At 43.4% G+C, this 19,636-nt stretch overlaps 1 protein-coding gene across 6 annotated transcripts in view; it reads left to right on the plus strand.

Annotated features, from left to right (window-relative positions):
- Positions 1-19,636, plus strand: part of LOC126283788 (scoloptoxin SSD14-like) — a 506,030-nt gene that overhangs the window by 412,923 nt on the left and 73,471 nt on the right. For all 6 annotated transcript variants that reach the window (XM_049982303.1, XM_049982302.1, XM_049982301.1 and 3 more), the window contains one exon: positions 13,956-14,186. In XM_049982303.1, coding sequence (XP_049838260.1) covers positions 13,956-14,186 — 231 coding nt within the window. The remainder of the gene's footprint in view (positions 1-13,955; positions 14,187-19,636) is intronic.

Raw genomic sequence — 19,636 nt, forward strand, 5'->3', positions numbered from 1 at the left:
TTTATTTTCGTGAAATACAGATTGTTTATCAATGAGACTACAATGGTTTTGAGTTTAATTACTTTAACTGGAAAGCGGTTTCTGTAAATATTTAGTTTTAATACAGAAGCAATTTGAAGAGCAGTCGCAGTTTGCCTGTGTCAGCCTTTATCGAAGTCCTGTTAACTGTTCCCAGTTGTAGTGCGTTTGTGTTTTCATTCTTACCATACATATCTCAACAAACATAAGAGCTGTAATAAATACGGGAAGAACTACTATAAATCCAGTACTTTCTCAGTATACTGAAACTAATTCAGCGAAGCGCCATGACTTACGCAAAAAAGAACATCAAATCGACAACATATCAAATTGTTGTTAACAGCAACCGTAGAAAGTTTACGATCCTGTCGTAATTTTAAAGCTTTGTGACACTAGCTATCGAGAATGACTAAGCTTTCATAAATCATGAACAATGTGATACATTGCAATAAAATGGCTACGGGTAACACTGAAAGTGAAGTATTGTGTAAAAACCTCTTGCGTCTTGTTTCTATCAAGAGATTATGGCGCGGCTATCACCTGACACTTTCTTTTAATATATTGTTCAGTGAGGAAAGAAACCAAGTTTGGAATTTAATGTCCCATCTGCAGTGAGTTCGTTAGAGACAGAACACTACCACATACTGGACACGATTAACAGGATTTATTTGCACCTGGCTTTGTTGTGGCACTACTGAACAAAAAGTCTGCGCTGACAAAAGGACACAACAGTACGTAAAAATTAGTATTATCAGCAAGTGCTCCGTCCCTTCATCCTCTCTCCTTCCTGCCGCTACTTAAAAAACCACACAACTTCATATGACTGAAGTATTCACTAACGAGGCTGACGTATGGTGAAGAAATGGCACGTCACTGCACGGAACCAATCTACAAGCTAAGGCCGAAGACGTAGTGCATTACTTAATTATAAATGTTATATTGGTTTGATTGTGCTTCTCCTGAAAGTGTCACTTAAGCAGTTTTTACATAGGTTCAGGCTGCGATGTACGTCAGTAAGATGATTTCCAAATATGAAGTACACAAAGGGTGGCAGTTGCCACTGACGCGTTGACTTCGAATCAGGGGCGTAACAAAACGCGCCTTTAGAGGTTAGTCGTGTGAGTCAATCCATACCGCGGAGTGGCGTGTGCGCAGAACACCTGGGAACGAATGTTCTGGAGACGAATTGATCCGTGTAACACAGTCGACCTTGGCATTTTGGAGTAAACGCCTGCGCAGAAAGCTAAAAATTCCAGATAGACGTAACCCACGCTCTATGAATTTTTAATCTCTGTACAGGTCCCAAGATGTTGCTTACCAGACTTTGAAACGTTCTGAAAAGATATCGGATCAGCCGGTAATTCACGCGCGTCGCTCTTACCAAAGCCGAGGGGGTAACCGGCATAATTTGCACTACTTAGGTGATATCCCTGGCTTAATGCAATGCCAGAAGATTCTGGATTGGCCCAAAGGCGCAAAGCTTTTTTCATGTTAACACCAAGAGCCATCCTCAGACTACTTAAGACTAAACAGATAGTCCACCCAACATCAGCGAGAGTTTATAGCTGTACAAAGATTGTTTTTTCTAAAGGCACGTGACCTTTTACGATTTTATATATCTGTACAAAAAACAAGCATACAGAAATACACAAAGTCGCCATGATCAAATAAACCTTGTACTACATTACACCCAAGCATTAAAATAATAAGAGCGTAAAGACCAAAACATCGTCCTTAAATGAAATGACCACATAAACAGTAGGCAAAGCAGATCTAGACAGGTTCATAGGACGAGTGTTCTGAAAATTACCGCACACTGGATTTATACTGAAGCGTCAAAGGAACTGGTATAGGCATGCGTAATTAAATACATATATATATAAACAGGCAGAATATGACGCTGCGGTCGGCAACGCCTATGTAACACAAGTGTCTGGCGCAGTTGTTAGATCGATTACTGCTGCTACAATGGCAAGTTATCAATATTTAAGGAAGTTTAAATGTGGCGTTATAGTCTGCGAACGAGGGATGGGACACCATCTCCGAGATAACGTTGAAGGGGGGATTTTTCAGCATGACGATTTCTGGAGTGTACCGTGAATATTAGGAATCCGGTAAAACATCGAGTCTCCGAAATCGCTCCTGCCGGAAAAAGATCCTGCAAGAACTGAACCAACGACGACGGAAGAGAATCGTTCAACGTGGCAGAAGTGCAACGCTCTCGCAAATTGCTCCAGATTGCAATGCCGGGCCATCAACAACTGACAGCGTGCGAACCAGTCAACGAAACGATATCGAATGGGCTTTCGGAGTAGAAGGTCCACTCGTTTACCCTTGATGACTGCACGACACAAAGCTTTACGCCGCGCCTGGGCTCGTCAACACCGACATTGGACTGTTGATGACTGGAAACGTTGCCTGGTCGGACGAGTCTTTCAGATTTTATCAAGCGGATGGACGTGTATGGGTATGGAGACAACCTCATGAATCCATGGACCCTGTTTGTCATCAGGTGACTGTTCAAGCTGGTGGAGACTCTGTAATGGTGTGGTAGGAGTGCAGTTGGAGTGATACGGGACGCCTGATACATCAAAATAAGACTCTGACAGGTGACACGTACCAGCAGGCCAATGCGACACCCCTCCCCCCCCCCCCCTCCCCCACGTCCAGAATTGCTACAGAGTGGCTCCAGAAATACTCTGAGTTTAAAAACTTCCTCTGGTCACCAACTCCCGAGATATGAACATTACTGAGCATATCTGGAATGCTTTGCAACTGCTGTTCAGAAGAGATCTCCACCCCCTCGTACTCTTGTGGATTTATGGACAGCCCTGCAGGATTCAAGATCTCAGTTCCCTTCAGACATTAGTAGAGTCCATGCCAAGTCATCTTGTCGCACTTCTGCGTGCTCGCGGGGGCTTTAGACGACATTAGGCAGGTGGACCAGTTGCTTTGGCTCTTCAGTGTATAGACATGACGACGTGGTCATGTATCTGGTAACCTTTACTGACGATGACATCGACCAGAGAAACCTATGCTCGTTCACGAGGGAGAACGGTCGATGCGTTCTGATCGTGTTTTACTTGACACGTATCCATAGCTGACCGTTGGGAGACGTTTAGGAAGATTAGGAACTACCTGAGATGGGAGAATATTTCCTAAACATTAGCAAACGACACCGTATGCGGCGGAAGTAGCGTTTTTGGTTGTGGTTCAACAAAAGTAAAAAAAAATAATTAGGATAATTTAAGACAAGCTTATAAGAAATATACGAGGCTGTGATGAAATGTAATGCATCGGAATTTTTTATTCAGTTCTCAATATCGGTTGAGGTGTTAGGTGTGGTGCATATTGCCCTGCCGACTGTGTCGCTTCGCTGTGCGCAAGCTGCAACCCTCAGTCCCAGAGTGCTCAGAATTTTAGCGTGTCTGTGGTAGTTGGAACTAGACCCATGGGACATTACATTCCGGAAATCGCTAGGAAATTCACTCTTCCACGATCCACAGCGTCAAGAGTTTGCCGAGTATACCAAATTTGTCATTATCTCTCACCACGGACAACGCAGGGACTGATGGAATTCACTTAACGACCGAGACGGCACCGTCTGTGTAGAGTCGTCAGTGCTAACAGGCAATCATCACTACTTGAAATATACGCAGGAAGGAATGTAGGACGTACGACGAACGTACCCTTTAGGAGACTGCGGCGAAATTTGGCGTTAATGGTCAATGGCAGCAGACGACCGACGCTAAGGCCTTTCGTAACAGCATATCATCGCCTGCAGCGCCTCTCCTGGGTTCATGACCACATCGGTTGGAGTCCAGACGACTGGAAACTGTGGTCTGATAGCTGCTCTGGTAGCAGTTACTTCTGTAAAATATCTAAGATTATTCGTGCGGAACGATTTGAAGTGAAATGATCGCATAAAATTAATTGTTGGTAAGGCGGGTGCCAGGTTGAGATTCATTGGGAGAGTCCTTAGGAAATGTAGTCAATCAACAAAGCAGGTGGCTTACAAAACACTCGTTAGACCTATACTTGAGTATTGCTCATCAGTGTGGGATTCGTACCAGGTCGGGCTGACAGAGGAGATAGAGAAGATCCAAAGAAGAGCGCCGCGTTTCGTCTCAGGGTTATTTGGCAAGCGTGATAGCGTTACGGAGATGTTTAGCAATCTGAAGTGGCAGACTTTGCAAGATAGGCGCTCTGCATCGCGGTGTAGCTTGCTGTCCAGGTTTCGAGAGGGTGCGTTTCTGGATGAGGTATCGCATATATTTCTTCCCCCTACTTATGTCTCCCGAGGAGATCATTAACGTAAAATTAGAGAGATTTGATCGCTCACGGAGGCTTTCCGCCAGTCGTTCTTCACGCGAACCATACGCGACTGGAGCAGGAAAGGGAGGTAATGACAGTGGCACGTAAAGTGCTCTCCGCCACACACCGTTGGGTGGCTTGCGGAGTATAAATGTAGAAGTACATTTCAGTTGGTAAGAGCCGATGATATGGTTAGTGAAGCCATGGATCCAAGTTGTCAACAAGGCACTGTGCAAGCTGCTGACGGCTCAGTAATGGTGTGGGGTGCGTTTGCATGGAATGGGCTGGGTGCTCTGGTCCAAATGAACCGATCATTGACTGGAAATGGTTACGTTCGGCTACGTGTTCCCAAACAGCGATGGAATTTTTATGGATGACAGTGGGCCATGTCAGCGGACCACAGTTGTTCGTAATTGGTCCGAAGAACATGCTAGAGAATTTGAACGAATGATTTGGCTACTCACATCGCCCGACGTTAATTCCATATCGATCATTAATGAAACATAATCGAGAGATCAGTTCGTGAACAAAATCCTGCACCGGTAACGCCGGGTGATCAAAAAGTCAGTATAAATTTGAAAACTTAATATACCACGGAATAATGTAGATAGAGAGGTAAAAATTGACACATATGCTTGGAATGACATGGGGTTTTTGTTAGAACCACCCCATATTGCTAGACGCGTGAAAGATCTCTTGCGCGCGTCGTTTGGCAATGATCGTGTGCTCAGCCGCCATTTCCGTCATGCTTGGCCTCCCAGGTCGCCAGACCTTAGTCCGTGCGATTATTGGCTTTGGGGTTACCTGAAGTCGCAAGTGTATTGTGATCGACCGACATCTCTAGGGATGCTGAAAGACAACATCCCATGCCAATGCCTCACCATAACTCCCGACATGTTTTACAGATCTGTTCACAACATTATTCCTCCACTACAGCTGTTGTTGAGGAATGATGGACATATTGAGCATTTCCTGTAAAGATCATCATCTTTGCTTTGTCTTACTTTGTTATGCTAATTATTGCTATTCTGATGAGAAGAAGCGCCATTTTGTCGGACATTTTTTGAACTTTTGTATATTTTGGGTTCTAATAAAACCCCATGTCTTCCCAAGCACGTGTCAATTTGTAGCTCTCTATCTACATTATTCCATAATTTATTCAGTTTCCAAATTTATACTGACTTTTTGATCACCTGGTACTTCAGCAGTTATGGACGGCTGTAAAGGCCCGACACGGTATTAAGAGGTATCCCACGACTTTCGTCACCTCACTGTAGGCTGTAGATGCCGTATTGAAACACCTTCCAGAGCTGAAAGCTGCTGTAGTGGAACCGTGCCGTGATGTTCACTGTGTGTGTGTGTGTGTGTGTGTGTGTGTGTGTGTGTGTGTGTGTGTGTGTGTGTCCGCGAGCGCGAGCATGTCAAACAACACTGGCAAATGGTATACACAGAAGACTACACCGCAGCGGTGGCAGCCAAGGCCATGTAGGGGGGAAACACCGGGCCTTGGGCCGTGCCCGAGTTTCTCTTCGCTTCTAGACGCTTCCAAAAGCCAGCCGCAGGTATCGACCGCTTCGTCAGCCTGGCAGCCTCGCGGTCAGCTGATATTTCCAGATACGCCGCACACGGGCTGGTGCAACGCTACAGCTGTTGCTTCCTCCTTACACAGGCACCGCGCAAGCTCGTTTCTTTGTGTCGTCTTAACCTCAGCTTTCTGCGGAAGCCGGCGCCAGCAGCTCTATGATGCAACTGTACGCTGGCAGCCTCTCGCGAAGTGTGTTCGGAGCTTTAGCGAACGACTTGGTCAGTTGTATCAGATATTATTTTTGTTTTCATACTAAACTTACAACGTAATACGGCGGTGACGTCGGACACGTTCAGTAAGTGTCATACCGTCAAGATACCGCCCGTCTGAGGCCGCTTATTGACGTATTGTCAATAACAGAAATAGTGAAAAGCAGTACTGATGCCCCTCAAAATGTTCTCGGTTGTTGTTGCTGTTGCTGTGGTCTTCAGTCCTGAGACTGGTTTGATGCAGCTCTCCATGCTACTCTATCCTGTGCAGGCTTCTTCATCTCCCAGTACCTACTCCAACCTACATCCTTCTGAATCTGTTTAGTGTATTCATCTCTTGGTCTCCCTCTACGATTTTTACCCTCCACGCTGCCCTCCAATACTAAATTGGACATCCCTTGATGCCTCAGAACATGTCCTACCAACCGATCCCGTCTTCTAGTCAAGAGCCGGCTGGGGTGGCCGAGCGGTTCTAGGCGCCACAGTCTGGAACCGCGCGACCGCAACTGTCGCAGGTTCGAATCCTGCCTCGGACATGGATGTTTGTGATGTCCTTAAGGTTAGTTCGGTTTAAGTGGCTCTAAGTTCTAGGGGACTGATGACCTCAGAAGTTAAGTCCCATAGTGCTCAGAGCCATTTGTACCATTTTTTTTTTTTTCTGGTCAAGTTGCGCCACAAACTTCTCTTCTCCCCAATCCTATTCAATACCTCCTCAATAGTATGTGATCTACCCATCTAATCTCCAGCATTCTTCTGAAGCACCACATTTCGAAAGCTTCTATTCTCTTCTTGTCTATATTATTTCGTTTCACTTCCATACATGGCTACGCTACATACAAATACTTTCAGAAACGTATTCCTGACACTTAAATCTATACTCGATGTTAACAAATTTCTCTTCTTCAGAAACGCTTTCCTTGCCATTTCCAGCCTACATTTTATATCCTCTCTACTTCGACCATAATCAGTTATTTTGTTCACCAAATAGCAAAACTCCTTTACTACTTAAAGTGTGTCATTTCCTAATCTAATTCAATGTTCAATGTTCTCGTTATTGTCAATCTATCCTGAAAGTCACTAGGCACATATTGACAGATTGATAATATTCCCCATTTAGATGTTTACAGAACTTAATTCGTCTTTGTGCATATCATACATCAGATATAGTCATCGAACACACAACACTTTTAATAAGACAGTGCAAGGATCATTATTCTGTATACCACTTTAGGGCAATCAACGGTGGTTTCTCTAAATCACTGCTCACTTTATTAATTTGAAAATATAGAATAAGTTCGTGAATTGCATAGAAGTTCGAAAAACGCTTCCATTTCCAAACAATGTCATGTACCTGCAAATTAAAATTACTAGTAAGAGGTCTCTAAAATGCGTGTCAGTTTCACCAAATTATCACAAAATGTAAAAAAAATTATACGTTAATAATCTGAACATATTTTTGCCAGACAGATATAACTGCTTCAAAAGTTTCCATAAAATTTCACTGTGCTAGCTAATATTACGGAACAACACTTCTAGCATTCGAATGACCTGTCTGTCGCCAGAAATCTCGAAGTTATTCCTAAGCTTTCGTCAACAGACGGATCTCTCAGCAAGACACTTCCTCTATTTTAAGACGTATCGACATTAATAATTCGTCGTATGATGCAGGACTAAGTAGAAAATGGTTCTGGAACGTGATTCTGATTTCAGTCAGTGAATCCGAATTATTAATGTCGATCCATCTTAAAATAGAGGAAGTGTGTTGTTGAGAGATCCGTCTGTTGACGAAAGCTTAGGAATAACTTCGAGATTTCTAGCGACAGACAGGTCCTGTCAATTGCTACTCTTTCTTAGTCGTCTTCTGACAGATTTCCTCTTCTTCGTTGTTTTCTGTCGTAATATCAGTATAATGGCGGCACACGCTTTCTTTTTGATGTTCGACATCTTAATCTCGTAAAATCGCGTTGCCAACTGACAATATTGACAATAATGTCTATGCTGTGTGGGTTGCTTCAATACTGTGGTTTGTCAAACTAAGGGACAGAAGATGTTGGTAACCAGTATAAATTGTTGTTTATTGCGATATAGATCCCACTACTTAAATTGAAGCTACCATCAATCGTGCTTTAATTATTTCACAGACGAGATAAGCCGGGTGCAATGTTTTCACATTAACAAAAGCAGTCAGAACTGTTAACACGGTTGAATTCGCTTAGTTTCGTAGAACAGATTGATGAAAATTTCGTACATCTAAATAAGCATTTAATAAATACTGTCTTGACTGTGCATTCTTTTCCTTCTTATGCTTTCATTAAAAGACACTTATACTTCCAAAAAAAAACTAATATTGCACTAATCAGAAAGCGAGCGAGTACATACCATTAACTTAAAAGGGAAAAAGTTTAACTATATTTGTATTAATATTTCCAGTGCACAGTGTTTTTAATTAGGATGGCAGAAGCAAACTTTTGAAGGACTTGTTAACTAAATCATCAAAGGACACACACACTGAAAATACGGATGACTGTAAAGTAGTTTCTAATGTATTATTTAACTCGACATAATTCAGTTGACTGGTATAGGCTGTATTGTAATAAAGAGGTTGTTCAGCGCCGTCTAGAATAGCTGTTTAGCGCGTTATGTATTAGTGTGTTGGCCGTCAACACTCAAATTAACGTTTAGCTATTGTGTTTTCAGCCAGTCTCTGTAGTAGCTACAAATCAACTCTAGAATCAAGACGATTTAGGTTAAATTTAAAACTTCCTTTTTCTATCTGTCAGACGGTTTACTCGTATGTTGTTGTGCACATGATCGAAAATATTGTTGATGCACCTTTCGGAGCTGCTGACACATTTGATAGCGTGTTACAAAGACAGTTTTTTTCCTCTTGTGGTAGGCATGGAAATGATTATTGTTATTAAATTGTGATAAATTTCATTAGCCTACACACATAAATGCACCTTTGAAGATGCAGTTACTATGGCTAACTCCCTGAACATGAGCTGTTGTTCCTGCACCCATATTAACAAGATGGCTATCGCTGAACACCACATATTCATACGTTCGTTATGTTCAGTCTGTGCTTCCTTCCTAAGTGATGAGTTACACCAGAAAACTGACTCGTCAGACATTATTGAATGGAAGTAAGCATAATATGTTCGGAAGTTCATTCATCTGTTTCGATGGGATACACCCCCCCCCCCCCCTATTTTTTCAATTTGGTGGTCCCAGCTCCTGGTTTCCTGTACCATCACTATCCGCTCTTGGACTGCTCACCCCTCCCATACTTCACTCAGCTTCGGGACGTCACCCGCCCACTGCCCGCCATCGGGTGTGTTTGCCATTTGGGCTTCGCCTCGTTTCTATTCGCAGTAATTTTTCTTCTTCTTCTTCTTCTTCTTCTTCTTGTTGCCCACGTTCCCTCCCGAAAACGTACGCATGCACGATTAGTTCATCGGCGACCCCATATTCAAATGGATCTCTTCCGTTGTTTAAAAGTCTCTATCGCTCTGCTTGTGTCCCATTGTTTGTTCTGCCCACACTCACGGGAGTTTTGGGATGCTATTGTTTTTTACACAGATAGCTCTAAATCCAACGAGCATGTAAAATATGCCTTCTCGTCTTCTGTTGGCATGGAACACCATCTCTCACCTGCTGCGTGTGGGGTGTTTGTGATACCTCTGCTTCATTTAATGGTCGCCCCTCACATGAGTTTGGTTTTGGATGGACTCGATAAGCAGCCTTTAGGCTGTCACCAGGTGTTTTCCCTGCCCCTCTTGGTGTGTCTCATACACGACCTTCTCCTCCCTGATCTTGATCATGCTGCTTGTTTGGTTGATTTCTTTCGGGTTCCCCACCATATGGGTATCTCAGCTTACCGATCATCTATTTGGGAGGGAGGGAGGGAGGGAGGGGTGGGAAGGTGGGCAGCGACCTAGCCTCTGTTCTGTGACCCCTCCAGAGCCAGGTGGATTTGGGGTGTCATGGCTCCACAACGAAATCCTTTTTCCTCAGTCGGGGGCTGGCCCTCGAGGAGGCTACCCCCCTGTCTAATAAATTTCGTGCGGTGAAGGGGGCTCAACCACATGGCATTTTTCCCTTCACCTCTCCTAGTGGTAACCTACCATCCTCTGCTCCGTAAAGAGCTACTGTCCCCCTTGTGACTGCAGGATCCCCTACCCCCCCCCCCCCCCCCCTCACAGTGACACCTACTTTGCTGGACTGCCGCCGCCTTTTGGCCCTTCACACTAAAAAGCCTCTCCACTTTTCTTGTTCTAGCTATTAGCGTGAGAGCCTAGAATGGTTACGTCCGTCCCCAGTTTTATATGTGAAAGTGGTTTATACTCCCAGATTTAAATACCTGAATTACCTTCGCAGTTGCAATGGCATCAGTTTGGGAGGATGTCGGCCATGTCTCCATGCCAGCCATGTATTCCTCACCGTTCCCCTGTGTTTTGTCTGGACTTTCTACAGTTTTGTTTCTCCCATTTCTTGAGTCCATCCCTCCTGGTGGTGTTCCCATTGTCTCGTGATCATATGATGTGTGCATTGGGGTGAGACGGCGATGGTGCTGGCGCCCAATTGTGCTTAGCGCCATTGGGGTGCCGCATGCTGTCGTCCATCGCCACCTCCCCACCCTTCCTGTTCTTGTCTCCTGCCATCCACCCCCCCCCCCGTTCTTTTTGCCTTTCTTTTTGCCTTTCTTTTTGCCTTTCTTTCTGCCTTTCTTTTTGCCTTTCTTTTTGCCTTTCTTTTTGCCTTTCTTTTTGCCTTTCTTTTTGCCTTTCTTTTTGCCTTTCTTTTTGCCTTTCTTTTTGCCTTTCTTTTTGCCTTTCTTTTTGCCTTTCTTTTTGCCTTTCTTTTTGCCTTTCTTTTTGCCTTTCTTTTTGCCTTTTTGTTTGTCCTTTGTCCTTTGTCCTTTGTCCTTTGTCCTTTGTCCTTTGTCCTTTGTCCTTTGTCCTTTGTCCTTTGTCCTTTGTCCTTTGTCCTTTGTCCTTTGTCCTTTGTCCTTTGTCCTTTGTCCTTTGTCCTTTGTCCTTTGTCCTTTGTCCTTTGTCCTTTGTCCTTTGTCCTTTGTCCTTTGTCCTTTGTCCTTTGTCCTTTGTCCTTTGTCCTTTGTCCTTTGTCCTTTGTCCTTTGTCCTTTGTCCTTTGTCCTTTGTCCTTTCCTGTCGACTGGACTGTGCTATTTGCGTTGTTCCTCCCTTAGTTTCTCTCGCCGTGGGTCATAGGACCGACGACCGCGCTGTCTGGTCCCTCCCCCACTCCGAGTAAACTAATCATAGTTTGTTTCGAGCAATAGTAATTACACTACACGACGAGCAAAAGTAGCTGAACTTAAGTGTGCGAGCAGCTCAGTAATATGCCTCTTCCAGTTCAGCTTTTTATTGGTATGTACACCCAAACATTTGGAGCATTCTACCCTGTTTACTGATTTCTGTACATGTGCTATATCTTTTGTTGGTTTGGTTCAATAAACTGAACAGAACTCAGCTCCGTGTGTTGTTCCAAAATTTATGGAGAGGCAATTTTCAGAGAACTATTTAATTCCTAGAAAAATATTAAAAATTTCGTCTGTTGCCTTCTCTCGAATGATTTATTGAAATATTAATATCGTCTGCAGAAAGTGTCAGTTCTACTTTGTGAATGGTAATTGCAGAGTTAATGACATACAGTGTGGTCCATTGATAGTGACTGGGCCAAATATCTCACGAAATAAGTATCAAACGAAAAAACTACAAAGAACGAAACTCGTCTAGCTTGAAAGGGGAACCAGATGGCACCATGGTTGGCCCGCTAGATGGCACTGGCACAGGTCAAACGGATATCAACTGCGGTTTTTAAATAGGAACCCCCATTTTTTATTACATATTCTTGTAGTGTGTAAAGAAATATGAATGTTTTAGTTGGACCACTTTTTTCGCTTTGTGATAGTCACAAACGGGATAAGTATGTGGGATCACGTAACATTGCGCCAGTGCGGACGGTATTTGCTTCGTGATACATTGCCCGTGTTAAAATGGACCGTTTACCAGCTGCGGAAAAGGTCGATATCGTGTTGATGTATGGCTATTGTGATCAAAATGCCCGACGGGCGTGCGCTATGTATGCTGCTCGGTATCCTGGACGACATCACCAAAGTGTTCGGACCATTCGCCGGATAGTTACGTTATTTAAGGAAGCAGGAAGTGTTCAGCCACATGTGAAACGTCAACCACGACCTGTAATAAATGATGCCCAAGTAGGTGTTTTAGCTACTGTCGCGGCTAATCCGCACATCAGTAGCAGACAAATTGCGCGAGAATTGGGAATCTCAAACGTCGGTGTTGAGAATGCTACATTAACATGGATTACACCCGTACCGTATTTCTATGCACCAGGAATTGCATGGCGACGACTTTGAACATCGTGTACAGTTCTGCCACTGGGAACAAGAGAAATTATGGAACATTGACAGATTTTTTTGCACGCGTTCTATTTTGCGACGAAGCGTCATTCACCAACAGCGGTAACATAAACCGGCATAATATGCACTATTGGACAACGGAAAATCGAAGATGGCTGCGACAAGTGCAACATCAGCGACCTTGGCGGGTTAGTGTATGTTGTGGCATTATGGGAGGAAGCATAATTGGCCCCCATTTTATCGACAGCAATCTAAATGCTGCAATGTATGCTAATTTCCTACGTAATGTTCTACCGATGTTACTACAAGATGGTTTCACTGTATGACAGAATAGCGATGTACTTCAAGCATGATGGATGTCCGGCACATAGCTCGCGTCTGGTTGAGCGGTATTGAATAGCATATTTCATGACAAGTGGATTGGTAGTCGAAGCACCATGTCCCGCACTTTCACCGGATCTTACGTCCCCGGATTCCTTTCTGTGGGGAATGTTGAAGGATATTTGCTATCGTGATCCACCGACAACGCCTTTCAATATGCGTCAGCGCATTGTCAATGCATGTGCGAACATTACAGAAGGCGAACTACTCGCTGTTGAGAGGAATTGCCAAATGCATTGAGGTTGACGGACATCATTTTGAACATTTATTGCATTAATGTGGTATTTACAGATAATCACGCTGTAACAGCATGCGTTCTCAGAAATAAGTTGACGAAGGTACGTATGACATTGGAACAACCGAAAAAAAAAACGTTCAAACGTACCTACGTTATGTATTTTAATTTAAAAAACCTACCTGTTACCAACTGTTTCTCTAAAATTGAGAGCCATATGTTTTGTGACTTACAGCGCCATCTATTACAAAGTGAAAAAAGTGGTGCAACTAAAACATTCATATTTCCTTACGTACTACACGAATATGTAATAAAGAATGGGGGTTCGTATTTTAAAAAACGCAGTTGATATCCGTTTGACCTATGGCAGCGCTAACTAGTGGGCCAACCATATCACAGTCTGGTTTCCCCCTTCAAGCTAGACAAATTTCGTTCTTAGTAGTTCTTTCGTTTGACGATTATTTCGTGGTATATTTGGCCCGGTCACGATCAATGGACCACCCTGTATATAAGGGATAAGAATGAACCAAGAATTGAATCTTGTGGGGACGCATTTCCTTCCCCCCCCCCCCCCCCCCCCCCAGTAACATTTTTCTCGCCTCCTAACATTTTTCTCGCCTCCTAACATTTTTCTCGCCTCCTAACATTTTTCTCGCCTCCTAACATTTTTCTCGCCTCCTAACATTTTTCTCGCCTCCTAACATTTTTCTCGCCTCCTAACATTTTTCTCGCCTCCTAACATTTTTCTCGCCCCCCTAACCTTGTTTGTATTATTCAGCACAAGTGAAGCACGTGACGCGTGTTGCAGGCCGAAGCTCCGCCGGCAGCTGGTGGTGTTCGTCGGGGTGGTGGTGCTCGGCGCGCTGGCGCTGGCGATCGTGCACGTGTGCTACCAGCTGGCGGCGCGCCATGGCGGCGCCACCGTCGTCCTGGTGCCGCCCAACCCCGAGGTGCCGCAGGCGCCGTCGCCCTCCACCCTGCACCGCTTCTCCAAGGCCGCCGTCTGCTCCGACGCTGCGCCCTGCTCCTCCATCGGCAGGTACGTCTCGTCACAGCCTAAGTGAGGGCCTCACCGCAAGCACTGCAAATTGGATTGGATTGTTTGGGGAAAGAGGCCAGACAGCGAGGTCATCTGTCTCAACGGATTAGGAATGGACGGGGAAGTCGGCTTTGCCCTTTCAAAGGAACCATCCCAGCATTTGCCCGAAGTGATTTACGGAAATAAAGGAAACCCTAAATCAGGATGGCCGGACGCGGGATTGAACCGTCGTCCTCCCGAATGCCAGGTAACAGTTCATGATGCTGATGGATTTTGTACAGATAGCATCGGAGGGTACGCCTCAGTGCCAACCAAACAGTAGTGTACGGAATGCCGGTGCGACGTGCGACTGCTATCTTCCCCGTGCATAGGCGAACCCGCTACAGTCTCGATTTCTTCCTGAACTGTCTCAGTAGCATTACGCCTTGTGCTCGGTCGGCCACTACAGGGTCTATCGTCGGAACAGCCCGAGGCTTCGAACTTCGAAATCATTCTCGTCACAGCTGCATTTGTCAGCGGACATTTACCCGTTCGAATGCCCTTCCTATGGCGCTAGGATCGTAACGCTGAATTAGCACATTCCCCATTCTGATAATACAGCTTCACTAGAAGCGCCTTTTCAGGTACCGTCAACATGCTGCGACTGCTGGCGCATCTGATTCTCTCCCCCATTACATCTCCGTTTATACACGATTGTCATGCGCAGTCACTGACGGTTTGCTGTCCAGTGCCATCTGTCGGACATTCTGTGAACTTCGGTTTTTTTGTTCTAATAAAAACCCATGTCATTCCAAGCATGTGTGTCAATTTTTACCCCTCTATCTACATTATTCCGTGGTAGGTAAAGTTTTCAAATCTATACTGACTTTTTGATCACCCGGTATAATTAAGACGAGAGTGGTAATGATAATTTCAATGCAGATCCACACCAGGCTCGGACTCCTACGGGAATCGGCGAAATGCCGCGAATAATGCTGATAATGGACAAGAAGCACCACATTGGTAACGTGTGGATAAGAGTTGAAAATCTGGGTCTGACAGGAGGTCGAATCCGGTCTGCCATAAATTTTAAATGCCCACTCACAGCCAATATCGGTAGTTTCTTTACGTCTTAAATCAAAGTTTCTGCTGGAGGAAATTGGTGCCCGAAAGAACAGACACGACATATATATCAACTAATTTTTTTTTCCGAAACACTTTCCTTGCAGTTGCAAGTCTGCATTTTATATCCCCTCTACCTCGGCTGTCATCAGTTATTTTACTGACAAAGTAACAAAACTCATCTGCTCTTTTTAGCCTGTTGTTGTTGTCTTCAGTCCTGAGACTGGTTTGATGCAGCTCTCCATGCTACTCTATCCTGTGCAAACTGCTTCATCTCCCAGTACCTATTGTTTCCTAATTCAAATACCTCAAAATGGTTCAAATGGCTCTGAGCACTATGGGACTTACCATATGTGGTCGTCAGTCCCCTAGAACTTAGAACTGCTTAAACCTAACTAACCTAAGGACATCACACACATCCATGCCCGAGGCAGGATTCGAACCTGTGACTGTAGCGGTCACGCGGTTCCAGACTAAAGCGTCTAGAACCGCCACTGACACACCGGCCGGCTCAAATCCCTCAGCCTAGCTTGATTTAATTCGACTACATTCTGTTACCCTTGTCTCATTTTTGTTGGTTTTCATAATATTTTCTGTTTTCAAGACGCTATCCATTCCATTCAACTGCTCATCAAAGTTGTTGGACATCTGACATAACTACAATGTCACTGCCAAACATTAAAGTGTTTATTTCTCCTCCATAAACCTCAATTCTCCTTCTAAATTTCTCCTGTTTTTCCTTCACAGTTAGCTCAGTGTAGGGACTGATAAACATTGGGCATAGGCTACAACCCTGTCTCTCACCCTTCTCAAGTACTGCTTCCTTTCTTCGTAATTAAGCTGAAAAAAGCAGTTTGCTTCATGTAAAAATTGTGAATAACCTTCTGCTCTCGGTATTTAATCCCTGCTATCTTCAAAGTTTAAGATTGTGTGTTCGTCAACGTTAAAAGATTCCTCCAAATGCACAAATTCTACGAACTAAGGTTTGCCTTCGTCATCCTGTCTTATAAGATAGTCAGTATTGTCTCAAGTGTTCATACATTACTCCCAAACACAAACTTATCTTCCGGGAAATAGATATCTGCCGGATTTCTGTTCGTCTGTAAATAATACTGTCAATATTTTGCAACCATAACTCATTAAACTGATACTTTGATACTATTAACTCCTGTCAGCACCTCTCTTCATGGGAACTGGAAATACAGCATCCTTCGTGAAGTCGAAAGTATTTAAAACTTTTTCATGTAGCTTCCACATCAGGAGGAAGAATTTTGTTCTGGCTGTCTACCCCAAGACATCAATAACTCTCCAGGTCTTTCAGTGCTCTGCAAAATTCTTTTCGCAGTATCATATCTCCTTTCTCTTATTTACTCTCTTCCTCCTCTCTTTCTACAATATTCCCCTAGATATTGTTACCGCCATATAGACACTACACATTCCTTCTACTTCTCAGCTTTCCCATCCTTACTTCATACTGACTTGCTATTTGAGCTATTGATATTGATACAGGTGCTCCTTTTTTCTAAAGAAGCAGCTTTAATTTTCTTATAAGTTCTACTCATTTGTTTAGAAGTTTGTATTCCCATTTAACTGCTTCATTTACTGAATTTTTGTATTTCCTTTTATAAAGTGATTTCAGTATCTACTGTGATATCCAACGATTTCTATTGCACCTTGTCTTTTTACCTATTTGATCCTGTACTGCCTTCACTATTTTATCTCTCGAAGCTACCCATTCATCTTCTACTGTATTCATTTCCCCAGTTTGTAGGTCATTGCCTAATGCTCCCTCTGAAACTCTCAACAACCTCTGGTTCTTGCAGTTCATCTGGGCCACATCCCCATAACTGCCTACCTTCTCGTAATCTCTTCACTTTTAATCTGCAATTCGTAACCAATAAATTCGTCAGTTGACATCTGCCTGTGGACACGTCTTACGGTTTAAAATCTGGTTTCGAAATCTTTATTTTAACGTTAGATAATCCATCTGAAACCTTAGGGTCCCCAGGTCTCTTCTAAATATACAACGAGCAACCTTTTTTTTTTTCATTCTTAAACCAAATGTTAGCAATGAGCAATGATCATTTTGCGATCAGTGCACAATTCTACCAAGTGGCTCCCTCTTTCATTCCTTTCCTCCAACTCCATGTTCTCGTACTAAATTTCCTTGTCTTCCTTATCTTGTTATCGAATTCCAGGTACCCGTTGCAACTAAATTATCATTAATTATCTCAACAATTTTCTGTATCAAACAATACACTATTTCAATCTATTAATCTGCAAAGCTAGTTGACATATAAAATTGTAGTAGTGTGGTGGGTGCTGGCTTGCCTAAGATAGTACGTTCAGTGTGCTGTTCATAGTAGCTAACACGCGCTCCTGTTTTATTATTTATTATCAGGCCTACTCCTGCATTAGTCCTGTTTTGATTTTGTATTTATAATCGTGTAGTCGCGTGACCAAAAGTCCTGTTTCTCCTGCCACCAAACTGCTTTAATTTCCATTTTCCTTTTTAAATTTTCTAACCTGCCTGCCCACCTAAGGAATCTTAATATTTCACGCTCCGATCTACAGAACGCTAGTTTTATTCCTGCTGAAGACGACATCCTCCTGAGTAGTCCCCGCCCAGAAATACGTATGGGGGTTTATCTTACCTCACGAATAGTTTGCCTCGGGAATATTTATTGTGCTTTCTGAATACCATTATAACAATTTGGTGGTAGCTGATGTTCCATGGCCAAATTATTCAGTCATGCAGACTTGCCTGCTGCTATTGAAAAGGTTGCTTGATGCTCTGCAAGAACGAGGCATCAGTCTGGCCTCTCTAGGCACCACTGCATTGTGGTTATTCCTGCCGTATGGCCATCAGCAACGTTATCGTGCGACGTGTCCCACTGCGGCGAGATCCATGGTTCATGGGGGTGTTGCAATTTAAAACATAAAAAAGAAACTTGAAAGCTAACTGCTTTACTTCATTGTTCGGCACTTAAGCAGTTTAGGAGGTACAAGCGCTAATCACGAGAAAAGTACCAATTTTTGATGGAAACGCGTATTTCTGAAGATATAAGCATATATATGCACGGAATACCAAAAAAGTACAGTAATTTCTGATTTGTGGCAAGCTTACAACACCATAGATAACTTGGGCTACAATCATCTGACTGTTAATCATTCGCTTTATTGTGTCGATCCTCTACAAACGCAACCACAAATCACGTGGAGTCTGGCAAAAAGCTAAAGGAAAAAAATAAAAGGCATTTCGGAAATCTCCGTGCTATGCTGAATAACTACCTGGCGGAATTTCTCTGGCGTCAACGTTTTGGGGAAAATTCATTCCACAATTTCATTGAGCATGTTCGAAAAATCTATCCTAATGCTGCAATTTAACTTGAGGTAGCTGTTTTTTTTTATCTAATCTGTGATACGAGCTTTAATGTATATCTGTGCAAAATAACCAAATAAAATTTTTTGAGAAAATTTTGTTATTAATTCCAGCTTTTTTGCAAAAAAATGTTTTTTGAAATTCCGTACATACATATGCAATACATCATTTTTGCTAAAAAAAAATATTGACAGTTAATTGATCTTTTTTGCATCCTTATGGAAATAAGTACTTTTTGTGACGAACGCATCAGATAAGACTGTGACACACAATTTTTGAAGTAAAAATTTTTTGGTATTCTGTGCATATATAGGCTTATAGCTTCAGAAATATGCGTTTTCTTCAAAAATTGATACTTTCCTCGTGATCAGCGCATGTACCCCCTGAACTGCATAAGTGCCCATTGTTCTTGCTATATGTTCCCTGTTGCTCAGTTTTCGTTTATGTATTCCGGCTGGTCGCGTTTAAAACGTTCTTCAAAAGCTTTCGCAGTTGTGATAAGTGTTCCTTCGTGCCAATAAATTCCTGTGCTCCTCGTAAATGCCGACGTTAGCTTCTCGTATCCTACCGCTCACTACTCAGAATTCGCCTGTGACGTCTCCCACACAACCTCAAGCGTCAAATGCGTTGCCTCCTTCGAGAACGCTGGCAGCATTTTCCGCTGACCGGTTCGTTCGCCCTATTCTGGGGCCCTATTCTGTATCGTTCATACCTATCCGTGTAACAGGTTTGTCTCGGTAGTGACGTCATATTCGGTTTTTTACTGAAATATCCTATTCAGTAAGCTTCTGAGACCTGTTATCGAATGGTCCTCTCACCGGTTTTACAGTTGTACCGAGAGGTTTTAGATTTCGGTGTGGCCCTGTCGATCGGTGAGCTGTGGTTTATCTCCACCTATAATTTGTTATTTTAAACTTATTTAGCGGTTTTAGCTTTGGCTTTAGTGAATGTGTTACTAAAGAATCAC

The sequence above is a fragment of the Schistocerca gregaria genome, chromosome 1, assembly GCF_023897955.1.
Source record: "Schistocerca gregaria isolate iqSchGreg1 chromosome 1, iqSchGreg1.2, whole genome shotgun sequence".
Taxonomy (NCBI): domain Eukaryota; kingdom Metazoa; phylum Arthropoda; class Insecta; order Orthoptera; family Acrididae; genus Schistocerca; species Schistocerca gregaria.